The sequence below is a fragment of the Notolabrus celidotus genome, chromosome 16 (genome assembly GCF_009762535.1).
Source record: "Notolabrus celidotus isolate fNotCel1 chromosome 16, fNotCel1.pri, whole genome shotgun sequence".
NCBI lineage: Eukaryota > Metazoa > Chordata > Actinopteri > Labriformes > Labridae > Notolabrus > Notolabrus celidotus.
Window position 1 is genome coordinate 3517553 of NC_048287.1, and position 24948 is coordinate 3542500.

At 40.3% G+C, this 24948-nt stretch overlaps 1 protein-coding gene across 5 annotated transcripts in view; it reads right to left on the reverse strand.

Moving 5' to 3' along the window:
* Positions 1-24948, reverse strand: part of trappc9 (trafficking protein particle complex 9) — a 388126-nt gene that overhangs the window by 277016 nt on the left and 86162 nt on the right. For all 5 annotated transcript variants that reach the window (XM_034704883.1, XM_034704882.1, XM_034704884.1 and 2 more), the window contains 2 exons: positions 22501-22633; positions 15745-15908 (listed from right to left, as the gene is read on the reverse strand). In XM_034704883.1, the coding sequence (XP_034560774.1) occupies positions 15745-15908; positions 22501-22633 (297 nt within the window). The remainder of the gene's footprint in view (positions 1-15744; positions 15909-22500; positions 22634-24948) is intronic.

Below are 24948 nucleotides of genomic sequence, written 5' to 3' on the forward strand. Positions count from 1 at the left end.
AAACTGTTGTTCACAGATTGTAAATACAAAGTGGACGTAGCCTTTGTGTTGGAAAAGTGAAGCCAACGCTGCAAAGATGCTTTCTTACATCCAGAAACTGAAGATCTGATCTAAACACAGACTTTATGTATGAAAAGGTCCAACTGATGAAAGCAGACAGGAAAATGACTTTACCTCTAACCTGTCTCAGCCTCCCTGATGCTCTTATAGTTTCACGTCTCAGAGGATGATGTTCATTGTGTAAATGACTGTTCAAATAGAACAAAGTGGATGAAGAGGCAGATTGTGAATCTACCTGTCACCTGAAAAGGCTTTGTTCTGCTGTTTAATAAAAGAAACTTTGAGATGTTTTTCTTTGAACAAATGTTGTTTAATCCCTGCTTTTCATTACTTAATGTTTGCTCGCCCTTCACTTCTCTCCTTCTCCATCCTCCTGTCCAAATATGTTTACCTTGCCTCTAAAATAACAATTTGAAGTCAGCCAATATGCTAAACTCAAGCTTTCAGAACCTTCGTCAACAAACCAGCAGGGGACTTCAGGGTGGGAACAGCCTCTTCTTCTAGACAGTCTTTGATCTGCTCAGTGTGTAACAATAAGAAGGAACATCTTATTGGCTTAAATTGGGAATAGTATGTGCCTGAATGCTGATTGTGCAAACCATTCAGAGTGACAGTTCTGACAAATCTGGACACATTCATTTATAAGGCTGCAGGATCAGGCCGTTAAAGGTAATATTTAATCATTATATAATATTCAAAATTACAATAAAAGCAACAGATAAAAGGTAGGGATGGGCAATGATTTTAAAATATTTGTTCACTTTGTGAAAATCGAGGTGATGTGAGGGGTGTGTGATTAATCGAATAATCGTCAAATAGATGCCAATGATTATTGAATAGTATTTTGGCTTGAAATGCCCATCCCTAATAAAAGGTGCCTCCATTTACTTCACAACATGCCAACACATTCAGACGCAGTAGGTGGCGTGTACAGTCTGCGATTGTATACAGAGAAGAGGAACAAGTGCAGCTGCAACAAGCTGAAGACCAAGACTTTCACCAGCCAATGGCGCTACTCTGCAGACGTATCCCTACCTGCCCTGTATGATGTGTCAGTAGTGTGCAGGGTTCCCACTCTTTCCCAGAGATCATTTTCCAGGACATTTCCAGGACATTTTCATTGATGATCAAGCTGGTATGACAGTCTAAATTTAGTTCCTAATTTAGTTCCTAAATAGTCTAATATGTTCCTCTCAGTGGAAGTCTACATTGAAAGACATGTAGTCTATGGCTATCAATGAAATCATCTCTACATACTTAAAAATTATTTTTTGCAAAGTTAAGGTAAAATATACGGCTACAAAAGATCCTAAATTAAGAGCCGTTTGGGAGTCGAAAAAGCCAACTCTTCTTTGGGAGCCGAGTCAAAAGAGCCGGCTCTCTGAAAAGAGCTGAACTTCCCATCACTAAAGCACATGCTTACTACCTTTTGCACTCTTAGTTGCCCTTGGAACTATTTCTATTGTAAAACGTATCAATGTAAATCCTTCAGACCTGTACCATAGTGATAAACAGATAACACTTCAATTTGAATCAAGTAAATACCACTTGTATACTTTAAAACAGAGGGACATTTCATTCCTTGTGGACTCAACATGACATCATTTATACTTTTCAAGTAATTGATCTTAAACGCTTTCAGAAAATTAACAGTAACAAGACTCACATATCCCTTCAAGCCACCAAATGGTATCATAACAATGGTGTATATGCTGTTTTGTAATGACACAGCACAATTTTCTAATTTATTAGAAATGTATTCAAATTATTTCATGGACCCCCATGCTATGGTTCGCGGACCCCCAGCCTCCACTGGTCACACTATAACTTAAATATAAGACTCTTTGAATCAAAAGAGCACTCTACAAGGTTCATGTACCATAAAACATAAACAATATACCCCTGTTTTCTGTGAATGCATGATTATGAAGTGAAGGAGAAAAGATGTGAAAAAAGTTGCGCAGTGTCTCTGTCTTTTCCAGCACAGCATGCACTCAGCTTTCAATGAATGGGGATGTGTTTTGTTAATCAGGTCAGGTCGCTACCAGCCATGTTGGAATCATTTTCCAGGACTATACGTGATTTTCCAGGACATTTGACTTTTTCTCCCATTTTCCAGGTGTTTTGCAGTACTGGAAAACTGGTCAACTGTTTTCCAGGTTTTCCAGGATGCGTGGGAACCCTGAGTGTGCCATGTGTCATTCTGTCATTAGTCAAGGGTAAGGCTGGGTGATAAATCAATAACAATAATTATCGCGATCTATTTTTCCCAATATGAATATAACAAATGTTCAATACAAATTTGATATATTTAAACCTGTAGTTACACCTCCCCACCACTGGAAAGATAGGGGGGCGCTAATGAGCCTTAAACACTAGTGGCCACCCAACATTAAACAGAAAACTGCATTGAACAGCCAATCATGTTGCAGGGTGAGAGGTAGGCGGGGCTTAAAGGCGTTCAGAGCAGAATGTAAACACAGCTGAAACGAGCGACAGCAACACTGAAGAAAACTGAAGAAAACTGAAAACCTAGCAGCTGAAAGCAGAGTCGTTAGTCTGACACTGAGTCGACTCTGTGTTAACTATTAACTTCATACACTCCATTAAATTTACTTTCAGGATGTGGGTAAAGGAAGAGCACAGAGACTACTTCTGCTGTGGACACGTTTAATGTCCACCACGACTGTAGGACAACTGAACACTGAATAACCGTGATGCATTCACTGCACTGTGGGAAACTACATCATAGTTTGACGGCAAAGTGGCTGGATGAAGACTTTAACATGAATAAAGATATCACTGCAGGTAAAGGAATGCTACACTTCACTGTCAAAAAAAGAAGACAATAAAGAAGAGAATACAAAAAAAAAGATGAGTCAGATCTGTTTTCTGTTTGTGTGTACAATAATGATTTCAATTAGAATTGGCAAGTATAGAATATTGGTATAGAGACAGTATACATGCGTCTTTCCTTACTAAACCTTAGCGTTTCTCACCCTCAGGTGTGCATAAACTACACATTTAACACACAACTAATAAATAATAAACACATATTGCTGCTCTTAGAGGTTTCAGCCACTGGGAGAACATTATTTTCATTATCTGCTCGAAAAAAAATCCATATTGTGCATCCCTATAAATTGATTTTGCCGGTATTACCACAAACGCTGAATCAGTGAACTTAAAGATGTTCATGCAGTTTAAAACGTTCTGGTATTAATGCTTGAAATGATCACGTGCTGTGATCTGTTTATATCTGTTCCATCATAATAATAATGAAGATGAATGTGTATTTCAGCCAACTGTATTTACCTTTTTGTTCCAAGACTTATTTGTATGTGGATCAGACAATAATACTGACTGATAGCTAGAGTACTGATAATACTGTCAGTGTTCCTTCTGAGATCAGAGGAGAATATCTATTAAAGGTGATATATCCTGCAAAATCGACTTTTTAATGGTTCTCTACCTGAAATATGTTTCCCTGGCATGTCTACAAACCCCCCGAGAATGAAAAAAATCCATTCTGCCCCTGTTCTGATTTCTCCACCTTTCTGTAAATGTGTCTAAAACGAGCCGTTTCAGACTTCCGTGTTTTTGTTACGTAACAACAATATCCGGTCTGTCACGGAGTCAGAGCTCGGAGCTTGTTCAGCCCATAGACTGTATAAAATAATACTGAATCCCTCCTCTGTTTTTCATTCCCTGCACAAATGTGTGCTAACAAGGAGCTTAGGAGGGAGGCATGCTAGTTGTAGGCTGTCTTAATAAACACAAAGGTCGGTTTTACTCCCCAGATTTGAAGATCTAGTGGATGATTTTTATTTGTCATGGATAAGTGCTAGCGCTAGTTAGCATAGCTACATAGCTACATGTTCATAGCTGTAGCTGTGTACCAAGACACACGACAACATACTGACAAATACAACAACAAGAAACACTAAATCTGTGACCAATCCTTCAGAAAAGGTCCCGCTGCCTTTCTGGCAGAGGTCAGTTTTACTCCCCACGTCTGCAGATTTGAAGATCTAGTGGATGATTTTTATTTATCATGGATAAGTGCTAGAGCTAATCAGCATAGCCACATAGCTACATGTTCATAGCTGTAGCTGTAGCTGTGTACCAAGACACACGTCGACATACTGACAAATAAAACAACAAGAAACACAGAATCTGTGACCAATCCCTCAGAAAGGTCCTGCTGCCTTTCTGGCAAAGGTCGGTTTTACTCCCCACATCTGCAGATTTGAAGATCTAGTGGATGATTTTTATTTATCATGGATACGTGCTAGCGCTAGTTAGCATAGCCACATAGCTACATGTTCATAGCTGTAGCTGTGTACCAAGACACACGTCTACATACTGATAAATAAAACAAGAAACACTAAATCTGTGACCAATCCTTCAGAAAGGTCCTGCTACAGGCGCCTCTCCGTCAGGATCAGATTCTGGATCAGATTCAGAGGGTTGAAGTAACGCGGGTCTCTGAGCAGCCGTGTATATCAGCCAACATGTAAACATTAGATCAACGTGCTGGAGAGCCGAGACCACATCCACTTCCTGAGGGGGCGTGGTCAGAGGGAAAACAGAGTGTTCTGAGGAGGACTGAAGAAGAGGGTTTTTCAGGCATGCCAAAATCTGATTTCAAAGTGTTTTTTTGAGCATAAACTTTAAAGACATGTTTTGGGGACCTCTTAGACCAATATATATTGATGAAAAAAGCGTGATATGTCACCTTTAAAGTGTTGATACATAAAACCTATAGATTAAACTGCGTATGGGATTACTGTGCTGCTTTGTATGTTTGATCTATCAGAGATTAGTCCTCTTATCACTTTGGTCAAGTCATTATAGATTTATCCAGTTGAATAAGACTTGAATCATGTATATCTTCTCAGTGTTGAGCTGCAGAGACTACATGCAGTCATTTATGTACTCCAGGAGCTCAGAGAGGGGATGCAAAGATTACCATTTTCAGTATTTTCAGGCTTTATAAACAGGAACTATCGGTCACTGGTATCCTGTGAAAAACTCCTGCACTGATACGGACTGACAGGAGGAGAAGAAAAAGGGAGGATCAGAGGAAAATAAAGAACTGGAGAAAGACGAGTTATTCTCTGAGACGGCAGAAAATACAGATTTAAGGGAGAGAAGAAGACAGCCTGGAAAGATTTCAAATAGATAAAGCAGCAAACAAAGAAGAAACTTGAAAAGACGATTCATTCAAAAGACATTTGAACAATAAAGTGGAGGAGAAAAAGCTTTGTTGATGGTTTCTCTGTTTCATAACTTTTCTCTGCTTCAAACTAGGGATGCAACGATTATAAATTTTGATGGTACGATTATTGTCAGAGAAATAATCACGATTTCACGATTATCCCGATTATTATGCTTTTCATATTTTCACATCGCTAATGTATAAAATGACATAACACTGGAAGTTTTCGTGTTATTTATTGCTACCATTTGAAACAAAAATATCACAGTAATGAAATAATTCAATGAAAAAAAAGGAACAAAATGTATTTCTCTCCTTTTGATGGTGAAACAAAGATTGTTGGCTTTTTAATTTAAACTGTTGCTATGCTTTGAAGCATAAATAATACTTTAAAGCCACTGTGACGAGTATTTAACAGATTGTAAAACAGAAAGAAACTAATACTGATGCCTTTTCATGGCCCACAAAAGCAAACAAGACTAATGGCAAAAATATTGTCAATTTCAAGGGGGTAGGTGTCAGACCAGATGATAGACATCACTTGCAAGAAACAGCTTTTCTTAACATTTTGAACAGCAAATATTCAGTGAGGATAAATACATTTGGCTTTTAACAGAAAGCAAGATGACATGTTTTGCCTGAAATACTGCTGGACTTAACCAGATAACCTGGAAACATAATTCAACTTCAACAGTGTAGCTGCCTTTCAAATAATAAATAAAACTGTAACAGTAAAAATATAATATATATTCCCTTCTGAACAAAACAAGGACTTAAATGCAGCAGGCCCTTTTCACATACCTAACATTTGATCCAGTCCTTTCAGTTCATATTAAAGTGCAGAAATGTGAGCATGTTCACATTTTCAGTGCTAAGTCTTGAACGCTGAGGGGACAGGATATGGCCACTTGCACTGAACACCCTTTCTGAAGGCACACTTGTTGCAGGGATGCACAAGTACTTTCTGGCCACTTTTGATAGCATTGGAAATTCTTCCACATGTGTCTTCCACCAAGACAGTGGGTCCGCTTCAGCATCGATTGCAGGAAGAGACAGGTACAGTCTCATCTCAGTATCAAGCTTTTCCAGGGCTGTTGGCAGTGGTCCCTCTGAGGCTGCTGCTGACCTGTTCTTCCTTGCAGTGGTGATTTTCTGTAACAACCCAGACAGGCTCTTCTCTTTCCTTTTGGTGGTGGTGGTGGAGTTGGTGCTCTGTGCCATTGCTGCTGGAGGCTGTTCTGTGTCTGGAAGTTCTTGTGCTGTAAGAGCAGTTGCTTCATCACTGCATGCCTTGACTATGTCATCAAGATTCTCAGCAAAGCTTCCCTTGAACCTGGGATCAATGAAACTCGAAATGCTCAGCACATTCTTCATTTCTGTTGTATATCTCAGCTGCATTAGCAGGTCATCTCTAATTACATGCTTCATCTGTTTAGTAAGAGCGCTGTCTTCCTCTTCATCTTGAAGCATCACACTGTTGATGTGCTCCAAAACTGGCTGCAGAGCGGAAAGTGTGACTTGTCTTTCTGAGGCCAGAATGTCAGTGAAGTCATGGAGAGGGCAAAGCAGTTTGTGCACTTCCTCCAAGACAGTGATGTCACTGTCTTTGGGCATAAGATGCCAGGTGCTTCTGTTGCCTACAAGCACACCACAGATTGCCTGCTGCTGCTCCAAGAACCTGGAAATCATTTCAAATGTGGATCCCCACCTGGTGACCACATCATGTATCAGGGAATGTTCAGCGATGTTTAACTCTTCCTGCTTCTTGTGTAGGTCACGTTTCCGTTTCCAGCTTCGAGAAAATCCTTGGACCAAATGCCGGCATGATCTGATGGCAGATTCCACCCTTGAGATCTTAAGGACTTTGGAAATGGCCAAATTTAAATTATGACCAAAACAAGAAAACCAAACACAGGGAAATGTTTCAAAGGCTTTCCTCATGTTACTGGCGTTGTCGGTTGTAATTCCGGACAGACTCTCTTTCTTTATGTTCCAGTCCAGGAGCATGTTTTCCATCATTTCTGTGATATGCTCTGCCGTGTGATCTTCTGGAAAATAAAGAGTCTCAAGACAGTGACACTTCAGTTTCCAATCCGAAGAGATGTAGTGGACTGTACAGCTCATAAAGGGTTCTCCTCCACCACCAGTGCTGGTCCACAGGTCTGTGGTTGCACCAAACCACACACCCTCTGCCAGCTGCTCCTCAACACTTGCTCGTACCTCTTTGTACATGGCTGGGATTTTGTTGGCGGAGAAGTAGCTTCTTGACGGAACTTTGTACTGTGGTACCGCCTTTTTCATTAGATGAAGAAATCCAGGTTTTTCCACTATCTGAAATGGCATCATATCTTTGGAGATGAGATAGGCCACAGCATTGTTCAGATCCTGGGCTTGTTTTGAGGAGGGCGCATAAGTCACACACTTCGCAAAGGATTCAGCAACAGTAGATTGATTAACCCCAGCTGCAGCAATACCAGAGGTGGTGTTTGGCTAAAAGTGAATAGGAAAAATGAAAATAAATAATCAGAGCCAAGATGAGCTGAATGGACTTGCAGTAACTACTTAAGTTGATTTTTAATGTTTAAACTAAAGTATTTTGAATGTATGATTTGAGACTAAAATGAAATTTGGAGATCCCTTGGGGGTATATTTACCAATGCTGATAATAGAATTCAGTATTACTGTAATTTACTGTCATCCAAGCCTATTTCTTACCATCTATTTGGAAAATGTAACTATTCTTATAAATATCCCAAGAAAATAGCTTCCATTAATGTTATAAGTTTGTCTGAAGTTAAGTAGAATTGTTTTGGTACTTAAAGCATTTAATAAAAGACTAAGATGAACTTCAACAATCTCTCAAGAATTTAGTTATATGGCTTAACTTAAGTGTTATTGTTATTTACTGTCAACCATGCCTTTTTTTTAACAGTCTTAAAAAAAGATATAATCTTAAAAGGGGCCAAAGAAAATGTCTATTAACATTTTTGGTTTGTTTGAAGTTGAGTATAAATTCTTGAAAGAAATTGAGTACATCTCTCACACACTGATATTATTAATTGGACTGCAAATAATGAAATAATGCCTAGCATTTACCTCACACATATGGAAGCAAATAGATAATATTAAAACGAAAAAACAAATTTGAAAATGAATAAGCATTTCTGTTAATGCAATTTAATTTTCAAATTTGCTTTTTCATTTTAATATTGTAACCTATTTGCTTCCATACACACAGATAGGAGACGCAACATCAAAAAGTCACAGACCAAAGTTCTTAGGCACTCTTTTCTCTTCCATAGACCTCACACCTTTTTGCAGCTGTGCTGCATTTGTTTACCTTTCACTAAAAGCTGACGCTTTCGATTGTAATTGACGCGCTTATATTAAATTCGCTGTAAACTAACTGTTTCATTGAGTAAATTGCCACTAACACAATTTCAAGCAGATATATCAACCAGATATTGCGTTACCTTTATTAAAGCGTGAAGTCTTGGGTGGTGATCTCGCAGATGCTGTATCAGGTTTGATGTGTTTGATCCTTTCGCCATAACTTTTTTGCGGCAGGTTTTGCAGACGGGTGCTCCGTCGTCTTGTATAACTCCTTGGTCGTTCTTATGGAATCCAAAATGCTCCCACACTGCTGACTTCAATCGTTTTTTGGGTGGATACAACACTTCGTTGCTAGATCCCTCTGCCATTGTTGCGCTAATGCAGCACAGCTTTCATGTCTCCCGCGTAGACTGTATGGTGGTCCTGACTCCCGCTCCTGATAGGTACGGCACATTAAGCTGACGCACCAGGTGTCACTTTTTTTTCGTTCCGTGCAGGTTGCGCCAAACACAGTGTATCGGCCCATTTTTTTAACAATAAAAACACGGTGTGGCAGAGTCTCTGCGGTTGATTAATCGTGACATTTGTAAGCGCGGTTAATAGTGAAACCGGTTAACCCCTGCATCCCTACTTCAAACTGAGCATGATATTCTCCTACTTTTATGAATCTGACCTTTACCTTTGGCCTTCAGTAAGCCCCCTAATTGGTTACTTTATTTGTAATATCTTACAACCCTATTTCTAAAGAGTTTGGGCGCTGTGCATGATGTCAATAAAAACAGATTTGATGGATTGTAAATCAATGAAACCTTATATTTAATTAAAAATAATACAGAAATAACAAATCAAATGCTGCAACTGAAAAAATGTGGTGTTTCATGAACAATATATGCTTGTTTCAACTAATTTCAAAACATTTGGGGCTGGGGCAGGTTTACCATTGTGCTGAATCAGCTCTTCTCCTTTTGACAACTCTCTGTAAACGTTGGTGAACCGAGGAGACCAGTTTCTGGACTTTAAAGTGAAATGTTGGCCTGTTCTTGCCTGATAGAGGATTTCAGCTGCTCAACAGTTCAGGGTCTCTTTTGGCGTATTTTTAGTTTCATGAAGCTCCAAATGTTTTCAATGGGTGATGAGTCAGGACTGCAGGTGGACCAGTTCAGCACCTGGACTCTTCTACTACAGAGCCATGCTGTTGTAATAAGTACAGGATGTGGTTTTGCTAGAATATGTAAGGTCTTCCTGAAGACGTCGTTGTCTGGATGGCAGCATATGTGGCTCCTAAACCTGTATATATTGTTCAGCATTAATGGAGCCTTCACAGATGTGGAAGCTACCCATGCCATGAACTCTTAAGATCCCCATACCATCAGGGATGCTGGCTTTGAACTGTGAGCTGATAACCCTCCAGCCTTTTAAGAGTAGGCTTCAAACTTTCTTATAGTTAAACCTGGATCAGGCTTGGACCAGCTCTTAGTTATGCTGCTTTAGGCTTAGACTGCCGGGGGAACTGACACACTGGGATCTCCCCCCATCACTTACTTTAACTCTTCCTGTCCCATTAAAGTTACTAACCATAGATCTTTCTGGAGTCCCTGAGCTCCCTTGTCTCGTAGGTTCCTCTGGATCTCTGCTGCTGTGGACGTTCCAGACTCCAGCTGCTACAACTACTACTATCCATCTCACCACTATCATCTCTCTCTCTCTTCATCTCCCTCTATCCCTCTCTCCAACACGCTCTCATCAGATGTGTGTCTAACATGAGTCTGGTCCTGCTGGAGGTTTCTGCCTGTTAAAGGAAGTTTGTCCTTGCCACTGTAACTTGCTAAATGCTGCAAAGTGCTCTGCTCATGGTGGATTAAGATGAGATCAGACTGAGTCCTGTCTGTAAGATGGGACTGGATCTTATCCGGTCTTGATGTTGGGTCTTTGTTAATAATAGAACATAGAGTACGGTCTAGACCTGCTCTGTTTGGAGAGAGTCTGAGGAGAACATCTGTTGGGATTTGGCGCTATATAAATAAAGATTAAAGATGGTAAATAATTTGCAAACCATATAATAAACATTTGACACACCAAGATGAATGGGTTGGTACAGTTTCCTTCCTTTCTGTAGCTGAGTAACTCAGGGGAGTGCTTCCCTTTCTCAGTTTAAGTTTTAATAATTTACTTTGAATGTCATCTTGTTTAATCATGTCTTTATATTTATATTATTTGTGCAGGTAATGAGACAGTAGGTCACAGAAGTAGGTGGTTACACAGTTACCTGCACAAGAACAATAAGTGGCTTCAGGGAAGGAACTGGCCGTGTTGAACTCTGCCGACAGAGCTCGATGTGGCTCTCTGCCAAGCTAACCAGAGTGATGAAAAGAAAATTAGGTTTGAATGATAACAGTTTAAAAGGCACCCCCACCCCTCACCTGTCGTTTGAAGTGGTCAATCAAACAAAGTGTAAAGTCCATTAACAATATTTTACAATGTAAACGCTCAGAGTTTATTTATTCTACTTTAAGAGATCTTAAAAACCTAAAACTATGTAGAAACTACAGAACGCTCCTTCATAACTCAGGGTCTAGAGAAGTCCCTATTACTGGTTCATCCCTCTGTGAGTAAAATCACCTCAGAGGTCAAACTATATTTGCAGAATTAATCATTAAAAAGCACCACCACAGGTCCAGTTCAAAAAGAACACTACTATACTGAACCTCAGAGTCCAGCCAGCAGGGTGTGGGACACATTAAGAGGACAGTTTGTCACTGAAAGGAAGTTTTCAAACTGTTTTACCAGCAGTCCTGTACTAGTAACCACTGACATGATCATTCCTATCCAGCTAATAGCCAGAGCTCTCCAGGAGCGCCTGAAGTTCTCCAACGACACGTTACTGAGTTTCATTTGATGAAGATCCCTATACTAAAGTCTACAGGCTCAGAATGATTCAAGAAGAGGTCCGGAATAAGCAGCAGAGGTGTCCATGTGTTTCTCCAGAAACCATGAATTTTTTTCTAACGTGACGGTTAAGAAGATATTAAGATTATGAGTTTTGCCCAAATAAGGACATGACTGACGTCAATCCCGGTCGGGAACACACAGCCATTGGCTAAGAGACTCACACTACGTCACACTCTGCCTAGTTGAGTTCTGCATTACCAATATGGCTGCTGCCGTCGATTTGCTTCAAAACAGCTCTCAGGAACAGATGGGTGACGTCACGGATACTACGTCCATATTTTTTACAGTCTATGGTTGTAACTCAAATAAAACCACTGCACACTTTTTTTCAGCACCTTGTTAAAAAACTAAAAATGACCGTACAAAAATACCTTGTGGGAACATTTCAGAACAATTCTTAAGAAATGTAAAGTGAACGATTCCCAAATGAAAGTATGAAATATTAAAACAAATAAGGTCAATCTTAAATAAACTAAAGTGCAGCTTCTGCTCCTGGCTGTGAATTGACATGTTTTTCTTCAGGAGTATCAGGGAGAGTCAAAATGCTGCCGTCCCTCAGACTGTAAACACAAAGGTGCATCCTGACCTGCTCAGTCTTCACCTGCTGCCTCCACGTCTGTTACACTCAACTCAGTGAGTGAGGAGAGAGCAGCACAAGAGACTTCATGATGTTGAACAAGCGGAGTGAAATGCAGATAATGCCTTCTACTGTTTAAAAATAATACAAATGTTGTTGAATTGATTTTAATCCACCCTTATCTATACCAATGTTTTACCGTCTTGTGATATATCCTTACATCCCTAGTGGAAACATTCCCAGATCACAGGAGAGGACACCGTGCATGTTTTCATGAGCATAGCAAAGAACACCCAACACCTCTCTCCTTACTGTCATTGGGTCATCATGGAATGAATCTGGTTTCACGAGGCTCTCCCTCTCTCTACACTATGGGGAGAGTTCTTTGACATACAAAGTAAAGTGTATAAAAAGATGTATAGATGAGTACTTGATGATGAGACCGACAGAAGCTTCCTGGTAAGACAAGCTCTTTGAGTGTTAACCCTCTGACTCAGGATGTTAGTGTAGCATGTTGTCAATTAAAGATAGAGGCCTCAGGCCATTTTGAAATGTCAGATCAATTCCAATAACTGCCTCTCAGCACAGCTTCCTTCGCTCATCGCTCTGAGGGGGAGCTCCTTCTGAGAGCGAAGGTAGAAGAGGTGGTTAAAAAAGCATCTTTTGGGGGGTTTATCCAGAATCTACAGCTGTGCATTACAAACAGTTGTTTTATCAGTGCGGTCCTTTTCTGGGGTTACTTTGAAGAAACGAAAGTCAGACTTTTGTTCAACGGTGTTACACTTCTTCATCTAAAAGGTAAAAAAGATCACAGCAGAGGTGAATCTGAGAATGTCTGAATACAAAGAAAACAATGGAAGGTTTTAATTCATAGCCAAATGTGTTGAGTTAATGTTTGCTATAAAGATATTAACATGAGATAAAACACTGTACTCATATGAAAGTGACTTACATTTACATAATAAACAGCTTTCTGGATTTATTTAATAAACAACAATGCGTCAGTCTGAGTAAATGAATGTTCTACTGTTGAGTTTCTCCACATGTCTTATGACTGACAGCTCCTTTGTTGTTCTCTTGTTGAATTGACTTTAAAATCAAATCATAACTCAGACTTTTTCCAACCATCCAAACTGTTCTACCATCTTACTGTAGCTTTTTACATACAGAGGTATAAATACAAATATTGATTGATTGATTGATGGATTGATGGATTGATGGATTGATGGATGGATGGATGGATGGATGGATGGATGGATGGATGGATGGATGGATGGATGGATGGATTGATGGATTGATGGATTGATTGATTGATTGATTGATTGATTGATGGATGGATTGATGGATGGATTGATGGATTGATGGATGGATTGATGGATTGATGGATTGATGGATTGATGGATTGATGGATTGATGGATTGATGGATTGATGGATTGATGGATGGATTGATTGATTGATGGATTGATGGATGGATGGATGGATGGATTGATTGATTGATTGATTGGGGGACCAGAGGAAGGTCAAGGGTCTTAACTAACAGGATGTGTATTTCTGAAATTTGGATGGCTAATAACTTCTTACAACTTATCAACAGTAAAACTGAAGCCGTGCTCTTTGGCGCTCAGGATTCCACCAAACTAATTTGCAATAACCTAGGCGATATATCAATTTTCATCAAACCATCTGTTAAAAACCTTGGATTTATTTTTGACTCAGCCCTCACCTTTGACTCTCAGGTAAAATCAGTGGTAAAAAACAGTTTCTATCAGCTCCGAAAGATCACAAAGTTAAAACCAGTTCTTTCTTTAATCAACCTTGAAATAGTCATCCATGCCTTTGTATCGTCCTGCCTTGACTATTGTAATTCCTTATATTCTGGAATCAGTCAGTCGGCCTTGTCCCGTCTGCAGCTGGTCCAAAATGCTGCAGCCAGGCTTCTGACTGGTACCAGGAAGAGGGATCACATCAGCCCCGTCTTGGCTTCCCTCCACTGGCTTCCAATTCGCTTCAGAATTGATTTTAAGATGTTGCTTTTTGTTTTTAAAGCTCTGAATGGTCTGGCCCCTCCCTATATAACTGACCTCCTGAGCCCTTACAAAACCCCCAGGCCTCTGAGGTCTTCTGAGACGGGTCTCCTTGCAGTTCCCCGGTCAAAATATAAGCTGAAGGGCGACCGTGATTAATCCTCTCTGTCGACTCTTTTAAGACTCTGCTCAAAACACACTTTTATATTTTGGCATTTGAGTCCTCTTGCCCTGAATAGCTTCTCATTTCTAATGCTGTGCTTTCCTTGTCATTTGTTTGTCTCTTTTTAAATGATTGCTTGTTTGGTCTCACTTTGTGTTTTTTTTATGCATTGTGCAGCACTTTGGTCAGCTTCTGCTGTTTTTAAATGTGCTTTATAAATAAATTTGACTTGACTTAACTCTACATTTATGTTGCTACACATCCCTGTAAGCTCCCTAAAGGAGATATGTAGTAAGCCTCATCTCTGACTCAAGATTGTAAATGTTATTCTGAGCCTGAAATTCTCATTATCACCTCTCTGAACCTCTGACGCAGGTAGCACTGAGAAGGCATGCTAAGAGTGAAAGGTTCTAAAACTTCATTCACAACTTTAATAATGTGTCTGCTTTCTTCACACAGTGAGACTAAGGCAAAAAATAAATAAATAAAAGGAGGGGACAGTCAGTGAGGGCGGAGGGGACTGCAGAGATCTGAGCAGACCTGTGCAGGTGTTGAACAAAGAGATGGAACACAGACTGAAAAGCCACGGGGGCATGAAAGACGTGGAGCCAGAGACAACGGGTAGTGACCTCTGCGGTTCATCGGGCATAAGAGGCTGGAGCAGGAACTGAAAGGGCGATGAAGTGCATCATAAGCTGTCCTGACTAAAACAGCATTGATGAATAACACGCCGAAGAACATCCATCTCAATATATATTATTGTGCTTAACCTTTTATAGTGGTACAAACTTTCTATACCTGCTATTAATCCACATAATGCAACTTCTTCTTTTTCTCTAAAACTGTACATCCCTGACATGTAAAATGTTAGATTATTAAAACTGAATTACTCGCTTGCCGTCACATGACTCAGCAAACTTCACCTGACACTGATCATCATAGTTCAAACAGAGTCACTGTAAACTTTGAGTCGGACACAGGACGCACGTGCGTGTTGAAAGTACCTCACAGAAAATATTTCCCCAAATGAGGTAAGAAACCACATTTAGAAACATTTAGATAATCTTGAAGGACTTCATAAGATTTAAGGTTGTCTCATCAGATGTGTGTCCTGCTGGAGGTTTCTGCCTGTTAAAGGAACCTTGTCCTTGCCACTGTAACTTGCTCAGTTGAATGTTTGTACAAAGTCAGAATCAGTCAATGAAGAAATAACTTTTGTCCCAAAACCTTTCTTGAAGAGATGATACTGATATCTGACTTCTGACCACTGAAGGTTCATTCTTGAAGAAATTATAGATAATTCCCTGTCAGGGTAATTAAGAATGCATTCCTATAAACAGACAGTAATGCAGACTGACAGCCTGAAAGCATGACCATCATAGGAGCATTATTAACCACATAGACAGAGGTTTTTACCTTTAGTGGTGACAGTTTTTGAGGAGACCTCCAGAGACTCGATGTCCTCAGATCCGATGTTCTCCAGGGTGATGGTGAGCTGCTGGGTCTCTCCGTTAAACAGCTGGACAGACACAGTGCTGGACAGCTCCTCTTTGGACATGGGCTGGAGCGTGTGGGCCGACCTGTTTGGGTGTGTGGAGAGGGGAAACTTTATTGTAGTGAAATAAGAATGAGTGGAATGTACCGCTTTTTCCTTTTTCCTCAAAAGCAACATTTTCACTCTTTCATCTTTTTTTGAAATCAGATGTGAAATCTTTACTTTTAACATGATGTTTTACTTCTGAATCAAAAATGTAACTTTTTCATGATTCTTCATATCCTAAATTACATTTTCACCTTTTTCCTTTATTTTTGTCCTAAAAAAGCTAAATTTTCACTTTTTCATCTTTTTTCACATCAGAGGTGAAATTCTAATTTTTTCATGTTTTTTCACTTCTGAATCAAAAATTTTACTTTTTTTATGATTTTTCACATCAGAGGTAAAAATGTCCCCTTTTTTCTGTGGAATCTCACTTAATTTCCTTATTATACTCATGTATTTTTCTTGTTATATTCATATATTCTTTCTCAATAGTTATATTCATATGTTTTCTTTTTGTATGACTTATCAAGTAACAAGCTATTAGTAGGGTATAAGATCAGCGATCTGTGCAGTTCCTAGAAAACATGTTTGACCGAGGTCAGATGTATTCACCTCTGTATCACAAGGTCAGTCAGCCAGGATGTGATAGTTCATCTTTGCTGATTTGCTTTGCAAGCACAGGAAATGTTAGCTTGTGCTTTTAATTACGGTTGTATGTAAGCTTAGGGGATTTCTGGCTGCCAATGCCACGCGCTTTATGCTAAATGAATAACCGCATGTGCTGATGTGTGCACATTTAGAGTCTTCTATGCATTGTGGCTTATAGGTCACAAGACTGATGTATGCCTCTATTGTTTCCGTGTGCTATTACTCTAATCGACACCCTTTACTCTTAATTGCAAACTACACGCTTCCCTCCTCCCCAGTGCACGAAGAGATGTATAAATAACTGAATGCTTCTCTAATCGGACAGAGAACTTCGGATGCTCCTTGAGTACGCTGTAACTTCTCTCTCATGCTGCATGAATAAATGTTGTGTGTAAACTTTTATATTGAGTTCGAAGCCTCATTTCTGGTCACTGCTCCGCTGGACGGTCGCCTCACGCAGGGCCACGCCACCACATTTCCCTCGGAATTCAAATTTTATCTCTTTCATGTTATTTCGCATCAGGAGTGAAATTTGCACTCTTTTCATGGTTTCTCTTCGTCTTGTTGAATTCCCTTAAAGCTAGGGTTGGTAGTCACGGAAAACTAGCATGAATTTGAATGTAGCATTTCCTCAGGACTCCGTCTAACCCCTCCCAATTCAAAACCGGTCCTCAGCACATGGTTTGTGTTTTGCACTACATCAACTCATGTCTCACTCAGCGGTAAGAAAACACCAAAACATTCTCATAGTGAAAGTTAAAAACACAAACAAACATGAAATGTACGCTCTGCAGGAGGCGGGCAGAACGGCAGGACAGGATTTGATTGGTTTCATCATTTGGCTCCTGATGGCAGGGATTGGTTGGTGTTTTCCCAGGTTTACTCCGGCTGTAGATAGCAGCTTTTTTTACCTCTTTTTAAAGAACACATTATGTTTTGATTACCATCGGGACATAAAGATTATTTTAACCAGTATAACAAAAAGTGGATCTAAATCTGACTACCAACCCCAGCTTTAAGGAGTCAATACAAGTTCAGATTTACAAAATAATCAACCTGAATGGTTTACAGTTGAAGATCTATTATAATTAATTAATGATTTAAGAGACAGTTCTGAGCCTCACATTTAGATGAACATGATTCATACTCTCATCAGCTTGAACCTCATTTATTGTTAGATTTGTCCTTACAGCAGTGAGAATTTAGCTCTGTATGTAATGACTCGTAGGTTTTGGCATCAAATCCCAGGATAATAACAGGTCAATCAAACGCTCCTTCAGGCTGGATGTCTTTAGTTATTAATAGAGGTCAGCATATGGAGCACAGGACCAACCATAAAAGCTCACCCTGCATATTCTACATTACATTTTATGATCACCGTGTCACCTTTTTATCAGGTAATGATAGAATATCCTATCATCTTTGTGTTTCTAACCGAATGTCATTTTGTATTTTTGGTCATTTCAGTCTGTTTCATAAAAGCAAATTGCAATATTTACATCATCCGTCAAAAGCAGCCATTCACGGAGGACGCATTTAGCTTTAATACCAGTGTTAACAAGGATATAAAGACTAAGAGAGAAAAATGTGGGTGTTAGCTGGAACTTTATCTTACCTCATTATACATGCACATGTTGAGCATCATTATTTTACAATGCAACAAACGCTCTGCCTGAGGCTAGAATTTCAATGGCAGTCATCACCATGCATGTCTTCTCTGAGCTCAACAGCAGGTCAACATAAAAATAACTCTTTTTAAAAGCACTTTGGATGTTTAACTAAAGTAACGATGCAAAACACTTGAAAACGCTGGAAAATCAACAAGCTTCACTTCTACAGCAGCGTCACACTTAGTTTAAAACAGAAACTCCTTCACAATCAGTCAGATAAATACTCTTACAAAACATGTTTAAAGTGAAAGGTTCACGATAATAAAGGGAATGGAAAGACTGAAATATAAGAGAGTTTAAAGTTGTAAGAAGTGCAGATTTGTGCTGGGAGTACAATGATGCCTGAGAGGTCAGCGAGGCACCAAGCTGAAGTCTGGAGCCAGAGAGAGCAGCCATGAGACCTCATATTACATTCATATTCTATTAAATTCATGTGTATCAATGTGTCTGCTATAACTCTCATCTGACACAGGAGAATAAAACAATCCTTCCACTTCAGAGCGGCTGAAAAACTGTACTCAAAGACTGCTTTGTGTTCAGGTTTATGTTAGAACTAGCTCTCTGATTAAAGACTGGAAGAAAGTGAGGTTTGTTTAAAGCTGTTATGATAAACGTAAGAATTATTATCACAGAATAACTGCAATAAGCTTTGAGGGACTATGTCTCTACTAAAGTACAAACACTGATTTAATGATTGTGCTACAGTAGGAACACTGAACCCATCAAAAAGGTGGGACACTCAGCACCACTCTCTTCAGGAGAAAGTGCCTTCATGGCCTTCTTCACTCTTCTAGTCAGACGTTTAATATTGCTTCAATGAAAACCCCCACACCTGCTTCCCATATGTTGTGGATAAAGGACATTCTTCACTTTGTGAAGCTGGAGAGAATCAGACACTTAGTGAGAGGCTCCCTGAGGAAATTTCACAGGATGTGGGACTCGTTAAGTATCTACAGGGGCTGGACTTCTCTGAGATCCCTGATTAGGTGATTACCTATTTGGGAAATTTTTGAAAGTTGGGCGTGAGTGAGGGCAACAGACTGACCAATAACATGTTGTTGTTGTTGTTGTTGTTGTTGTTGTTGTTGTTGTTGTTGTTGCTGTTGCTGCTGCTGCTGCTGCTGCTGCTGCTGCTGTTGCAGTTGTTGTTGTTGCAGTTGTTGTCTATTTTGTATGTATTTACTTATTTATTTACTACTTCTACTACTTTCTATTTATTTATACATATATCAATGTGTATACACTTCTCTATAAAATTTAAATTAGTATATAATCTGTAATTTTTTTTAAAGTATTTATTTATTCAATTAATTTTTGTATGTATTTATTTATTTCATTTAATTTCCATATTTATTTATTTACTTATTTATTTACTACTTCTATTTTTTTATAAATGTATCAATGTGTATACACTTCTCTATATAATTAAATTTTGTATATAATCTGTACTATTATTATTATTGTTATTGTTGTTGTTATTATTGTGTATCACTCTGTCTGTGTGCTGTCTTAGTTTTGTGTTGTTCACATTTAACAAAATAACAATAAACAGATCTGTGAAAAAAAACAAAAAGGCGGGACGCTGAATTGTGTGTTGAATTTCTGGCGATGAGAAGACATGAGGCAACAGCACAAAAAGAGAGCATCACAGTTGCAGCAGGCCTGAGATGACATATGTAATCATATCTGTGGGACTGTGCAGAGCAGCCTACATTCATGCATATTCAATGTGTTTACCACAGGGTGGATTTTAAGCACACTTATAAGCTTTAGTTTCTACCTTTGACCCATTCTGCCCGAAAGGCCGTGTGGTTTAACTTTTAATGCATCCTAAAATATCCATGAATATAAAAATCTGATTATAAAGTTTTCATCTCCCAGGCTCAGCAGTCATTTTCAATCTATTGTTGGTGGGGATAAATTTAGGAGTCTAACCAAAGCTGTGTGAGAGATGAGTAAGTGTCAGGAGGCTTGAATGTGTCATGGAGGGTATGTGCTGTCTGTGTTGGCTGGAGCTGCTCATAGTCACAGAAAGTTAGGGATATTCAGCTTTCGGATTCAATTTCAGAATGTACCTTTAATGCACTTTAACCTTTACATGTGAAATTAGTTTGACCTTCTCTAAACTTTTGAATGCACATGTCCAACTGTTCAATGTTTCAGTTCTTATTGCATAACATACTGATGTCAAACACGGTGATCCAACAAGTGTCTGATCCATGAATCCACAAGGGATGGGCAATGACTTTCAAATATTCCAACATTCCTTCACTTTGTATAAACCGAAAAGAGTTACATCAAATAGTTTCTCATTTTAACAATACAATTTTTCAGGGCACTAGTGGCCTAGCGGTCTAAGCGCCCCATGTATAGAGGCTATAGTCCTCGTCGCAGAGGGCGCCAGTTCGACCCCCGGGTCTTCCCCCACTCTCTACTCCCCACATTTCTGTCTCTCGTCAGCTATCCTGTCAATAAAGGCAAAAAAATATATATATATAATAAAAAAAAAAAAAAAGGAACATTTTTCATTGTTTTTACCGGTGCCTGGTTGTAATACAGTATTCCCGCCAGACGGTGGCTATAGAGCGTCTTAAAGTTGTTTGCTAACTGCATTAAATAGCATACAAAGAAGAAAACATTTGCGACAGTCACTGCAAATGTATCTGTTTCTGAATCTCACACTACTACACACGTATTTCCAGAAACTGAGCATGGCTGTAAAATGTAAACACACATACCACGCGGCATCATAATTATTTGAAATATCATCGAATAGATGCCAATGATTATCCAATAGTATTTTGGCTGGAAATGCCCGTCTCTAGAATCCACCACTAAATGTTCTGGTTTGTATTCAAACAGTCCTCTTCATTGTGCTGTTCACATTCTGATGGAATGAGACCAAGATGACTCCTAACAATCCATCAACAACATGACTGAGCCGTCGTGTAGAGGGTTGTAACCCCAAACCCCAGAACCTGAATGACCTGAGGGCAGCCCTTCAAAAAGAGAGGAACGCCTCAGTAGACAATAAGTCGACTTGTGAACAGCAGGAGACGTCGCTGTTGAGCTGTAACCATAGACTGTATGAATAACGGACGTAGTATCCGTGACGTCAACCATCTGTTCCTGAGCGCTGTTTTGAAGCCAATCATCGGCGGCCGCCATATTGGAAATGCTGAACTCAACCTAACCGCTGTCAAGCGAGTGTGAGGTAAAGAGGCGGGCTTTGAGCCTCCTCGCCAACAGCTACAGTGTTCCCGGCTGTCAATCAAGTCAGCTGTGCCTCTCATTGGAAGACCCCCCCCCCCATACAGTGTGTGTCAATCGAGAAATGAGCTATCCAGACTACACTCGAATTTTGGTACAAGGCCATAAACAGGAGGATATGAAATACACAGCCGATGTGTGGGAAATACAATGCTGCTGAGCGGACCAATCACAGGGCTTGCAGTCCGCATTGATTCTACAGGTAGTTACATTTTGGAGGAGAAGCAGGCCAGCTACGTGCGTATACGCGGACCTCTGGCGTAGGCTACGAGGAGGGGAGGGAGACTTCATGACCTACACCAATCAGTAAAGGGAGCTCCAAATGTTTGAGCCTCACATTTAGGTAGCCATCTTTTATATGATCCATATGGACCAAACTTTTTTAAGGTGATCTTTAGCAACCAGCCCGAGTATTACCCAAAAATCTGTACATACTGAATAAACCTGCTTGTTCATTTCATATACGGTATGAGAGGAGTGAATTTGTCCTGAAATTTGAGCATGATAGAATTTCAGCATGGCAAATCAAACAATGAATTTCTACTGTGTGACATTTACTTGTGTTACCTGTTAGGAAACTGAGTATCAACACTATCCTGGCAGAGTGAAGTCAGTGAGTAGAGGGACAATGACACATTTTTAGATTGTTTTGGCTGTGCACTACAGCTCGATGGATGTGATATGAAACAATAGCTGTGAGGTTAAAGTGCTGACTTTCTGCTTTGAGGGGGTTTTGAGAGTGCTCACATCAATCGTGGGTAAGTGGAGAGCTCATTGTCCTTTTATATATTTATGGCCAAACTGTGCAATGTTCCTGTCTTGTCTAGAGTCAGTTGTGTGACCTCATTTCACCTGAGCATGTGTTTTCCTTACTGAGTTGAAGAACAGTCGAGTTAGTTGTGACAGAGCTCTGCATGGAACACACTTTAAAGCTCTGCGTGTCTGGATGCTGTCTTTTTTTAGTTGGTGTTACGACAAACTCCAACGCCTCAAAGAATCATCAAAACTATGAAACAACACAGAAGGCTTTGGGGAGTTACTAACCGTGGTAGAGACGTGCTGAGCTGGAGACGAGGCAGTGAAGGAATCACTTCCACCAAACAGCCGCTGGTCTTCACACCAACCAGGCTCTCCAACAGGCAGTCACTGGTCACACCAAACACTGCCGTGTGGTAACCTGTGTTCAGATTGAAGGAAATGTTAAGCAACCTTAGACACACAGGTTGTGAGGTTATAACTGATGGGACCGGCTGCTCACCATCATACCTGGATATAGAGTATAAACACAGCTAACAGACAGCATTGGGGTTATGGCTAAAGAGGATGCATGTTTTTATGTTCAAATGAGCTGCATAACTTTACAAGTATTAAACCAGCTGAGTCAGAGTCAACGTTGATTTGTTTTACCTTACAGCGTTAGCTAAATGGATAAGTTATAACCAGCAAACACTAAGAAAAGTTAACTTCACAATCTGAGAAAAGGTTTCAATCTACACCAATCAGCCAAAACATTATGTCTGATAATCCATGGGCCCTACTCTGTTGAGGTCAGGGCAAAAACAATGGACTACTCTAGACCCCTGAAGGTGTGCACCAAGACGTTAGCAGCAGATCCTTTCAGTCATGGAAGTTGTGAGGTAAGCACTTTATGGATCAGACCTGGTGGTCCAGCTCAGCCCATAGATGTTGGATTGGATTGAGATCTGTGGGATTTGGGGGTCAGATCAGCACCTTTAACTTGTTATCGTGTTCATCCAGACCTCCTTCTTCCATTGATCAGTGGTCCAGTTTGAATGCTCAGGTGTCCATTGTAGGAGCTTTCAGTGATGGATAGGTGTCAGCATTGACATGTTGAACAGTCTGCAGCTCCGGACACAACAAACTGTGATCACTGTGTGTTCAGACTCCTTTCTATCAGAACCAGCATTCACTGTCTCAGAAGGTTGAGCTCCAGCAGCTCTTCTATTGGATTGGACCACAAGGGTCAGACTTGGCTCTGTGCACACATCAGTGAGGCTTGGCTGCCCATGTCCCTGCCACTGGCCTTTTTTGGACCACTTGTGGTAGGCATTAACCACTGCAGACCAGGATCAACCCACAATAGCTGCAGTTTTAGAGATTCTCTTACCCAATCCTCTAGCCACCACAATCTGACCCTGGTCAAAGTTGTTCAGATTCTTACACTTGCCCATTGTTCCTGTTTCCAACGATTCAAATTTAAGGACAAAATGTTTATTTGCTGCCTATATAGTAAGTCAGCAACCACCAAGGCATCAGACCTTATTTGTATAAGCAGGAGAACCACCAAAACCTCATCAAAGAGCCCAGGAAGGCCTCCCTGGAACAGCATAAGACTGGCAAATGAGGGTGGACAGGGGAAAGCAGCTCAGGTTCCCAGAAAACATTATGGAGAACACTATCAGGCCAGACATAGTGCTGTTCTCTGAGACATACAAGTGGTCTTGTTGGGCCTGACAGTCTCCTAGGAAGAGAGGATGTAGGAGGCCAGCGAGAGGAAGTCAGCCAAATATGCTGAACTGGTGTGGGAGTGCCACAGAAGGAGGTGGTGTGCTTGGTGGATGCCCATCGATGTAGGAGGGAGAGGCTTTGCAGGAAGATCATTGTGCAAAGCTTGCAGTCTCTTGGGCGTCACAGGGGCACGTACGAGACAAGCCATCAGCAGGGCCTCTGAGGCTGCTGAAAAGGCATCAAGAAGGCTGTGGATCACCAGGGTGGCCAGGCTGTGGTTTAATGCTTCTTTGACACAGGCTTGGAATTGATCACTCTGGGTGGAGTTGCCTAGGTGAGGGGGTATATGTATATGTATATGTATAAATAATTGACGTAGTATCCGTGACTTCAACCATCTGTTCCTGAAGTACTGTTTTGAAGCCAATCGTTGGCGGCAGCCATATTGGAAATGCTGAACTCAACATAGCTTCTGTCGAGCAAGTGTGAGGTAAAGAGGCGGGCTTTGAGCCTCCTAGCCAACAGCTACAGTGTTCCCACCTGTCAATAAAGTCAGCTATGCCTCTCATAATGGAAAACTGGTAATCTTAATATCTTCGAAATTGGTGGGTAATGAAAGAATGTGTGTAGATCGAGAAATGAGCTATCCAGACTACACTCGCTTTTTGAACCAGGCTGTAAACATGTTTATTTCTGCTGTAAAGATCAGCTTTTTTGAATGGGTGTGTATGTGGTTTCTAGTACTTCTGGAGCCAGCCTCAAGCGGACACTCAATGAACTCAAGTTTTTAACACTCCCACATTGGCTTCAATTCTCACGGCCGGAGATTGCCGCTCGGTATGAAGTCGAAACACCCAAAACCCCCCGTCACCCCAGGTTCTATCACTGAAGATGTGTCCAAGTGCATCACAAGATGTATGTTAATATCAAGAATATCCCAACCACAGGGGCCACTGTGGATGAGATCATCAGTGACATTCACTTCACCCGTCAGTCGTCATAATGTTAAGGCTGATCAGTGTG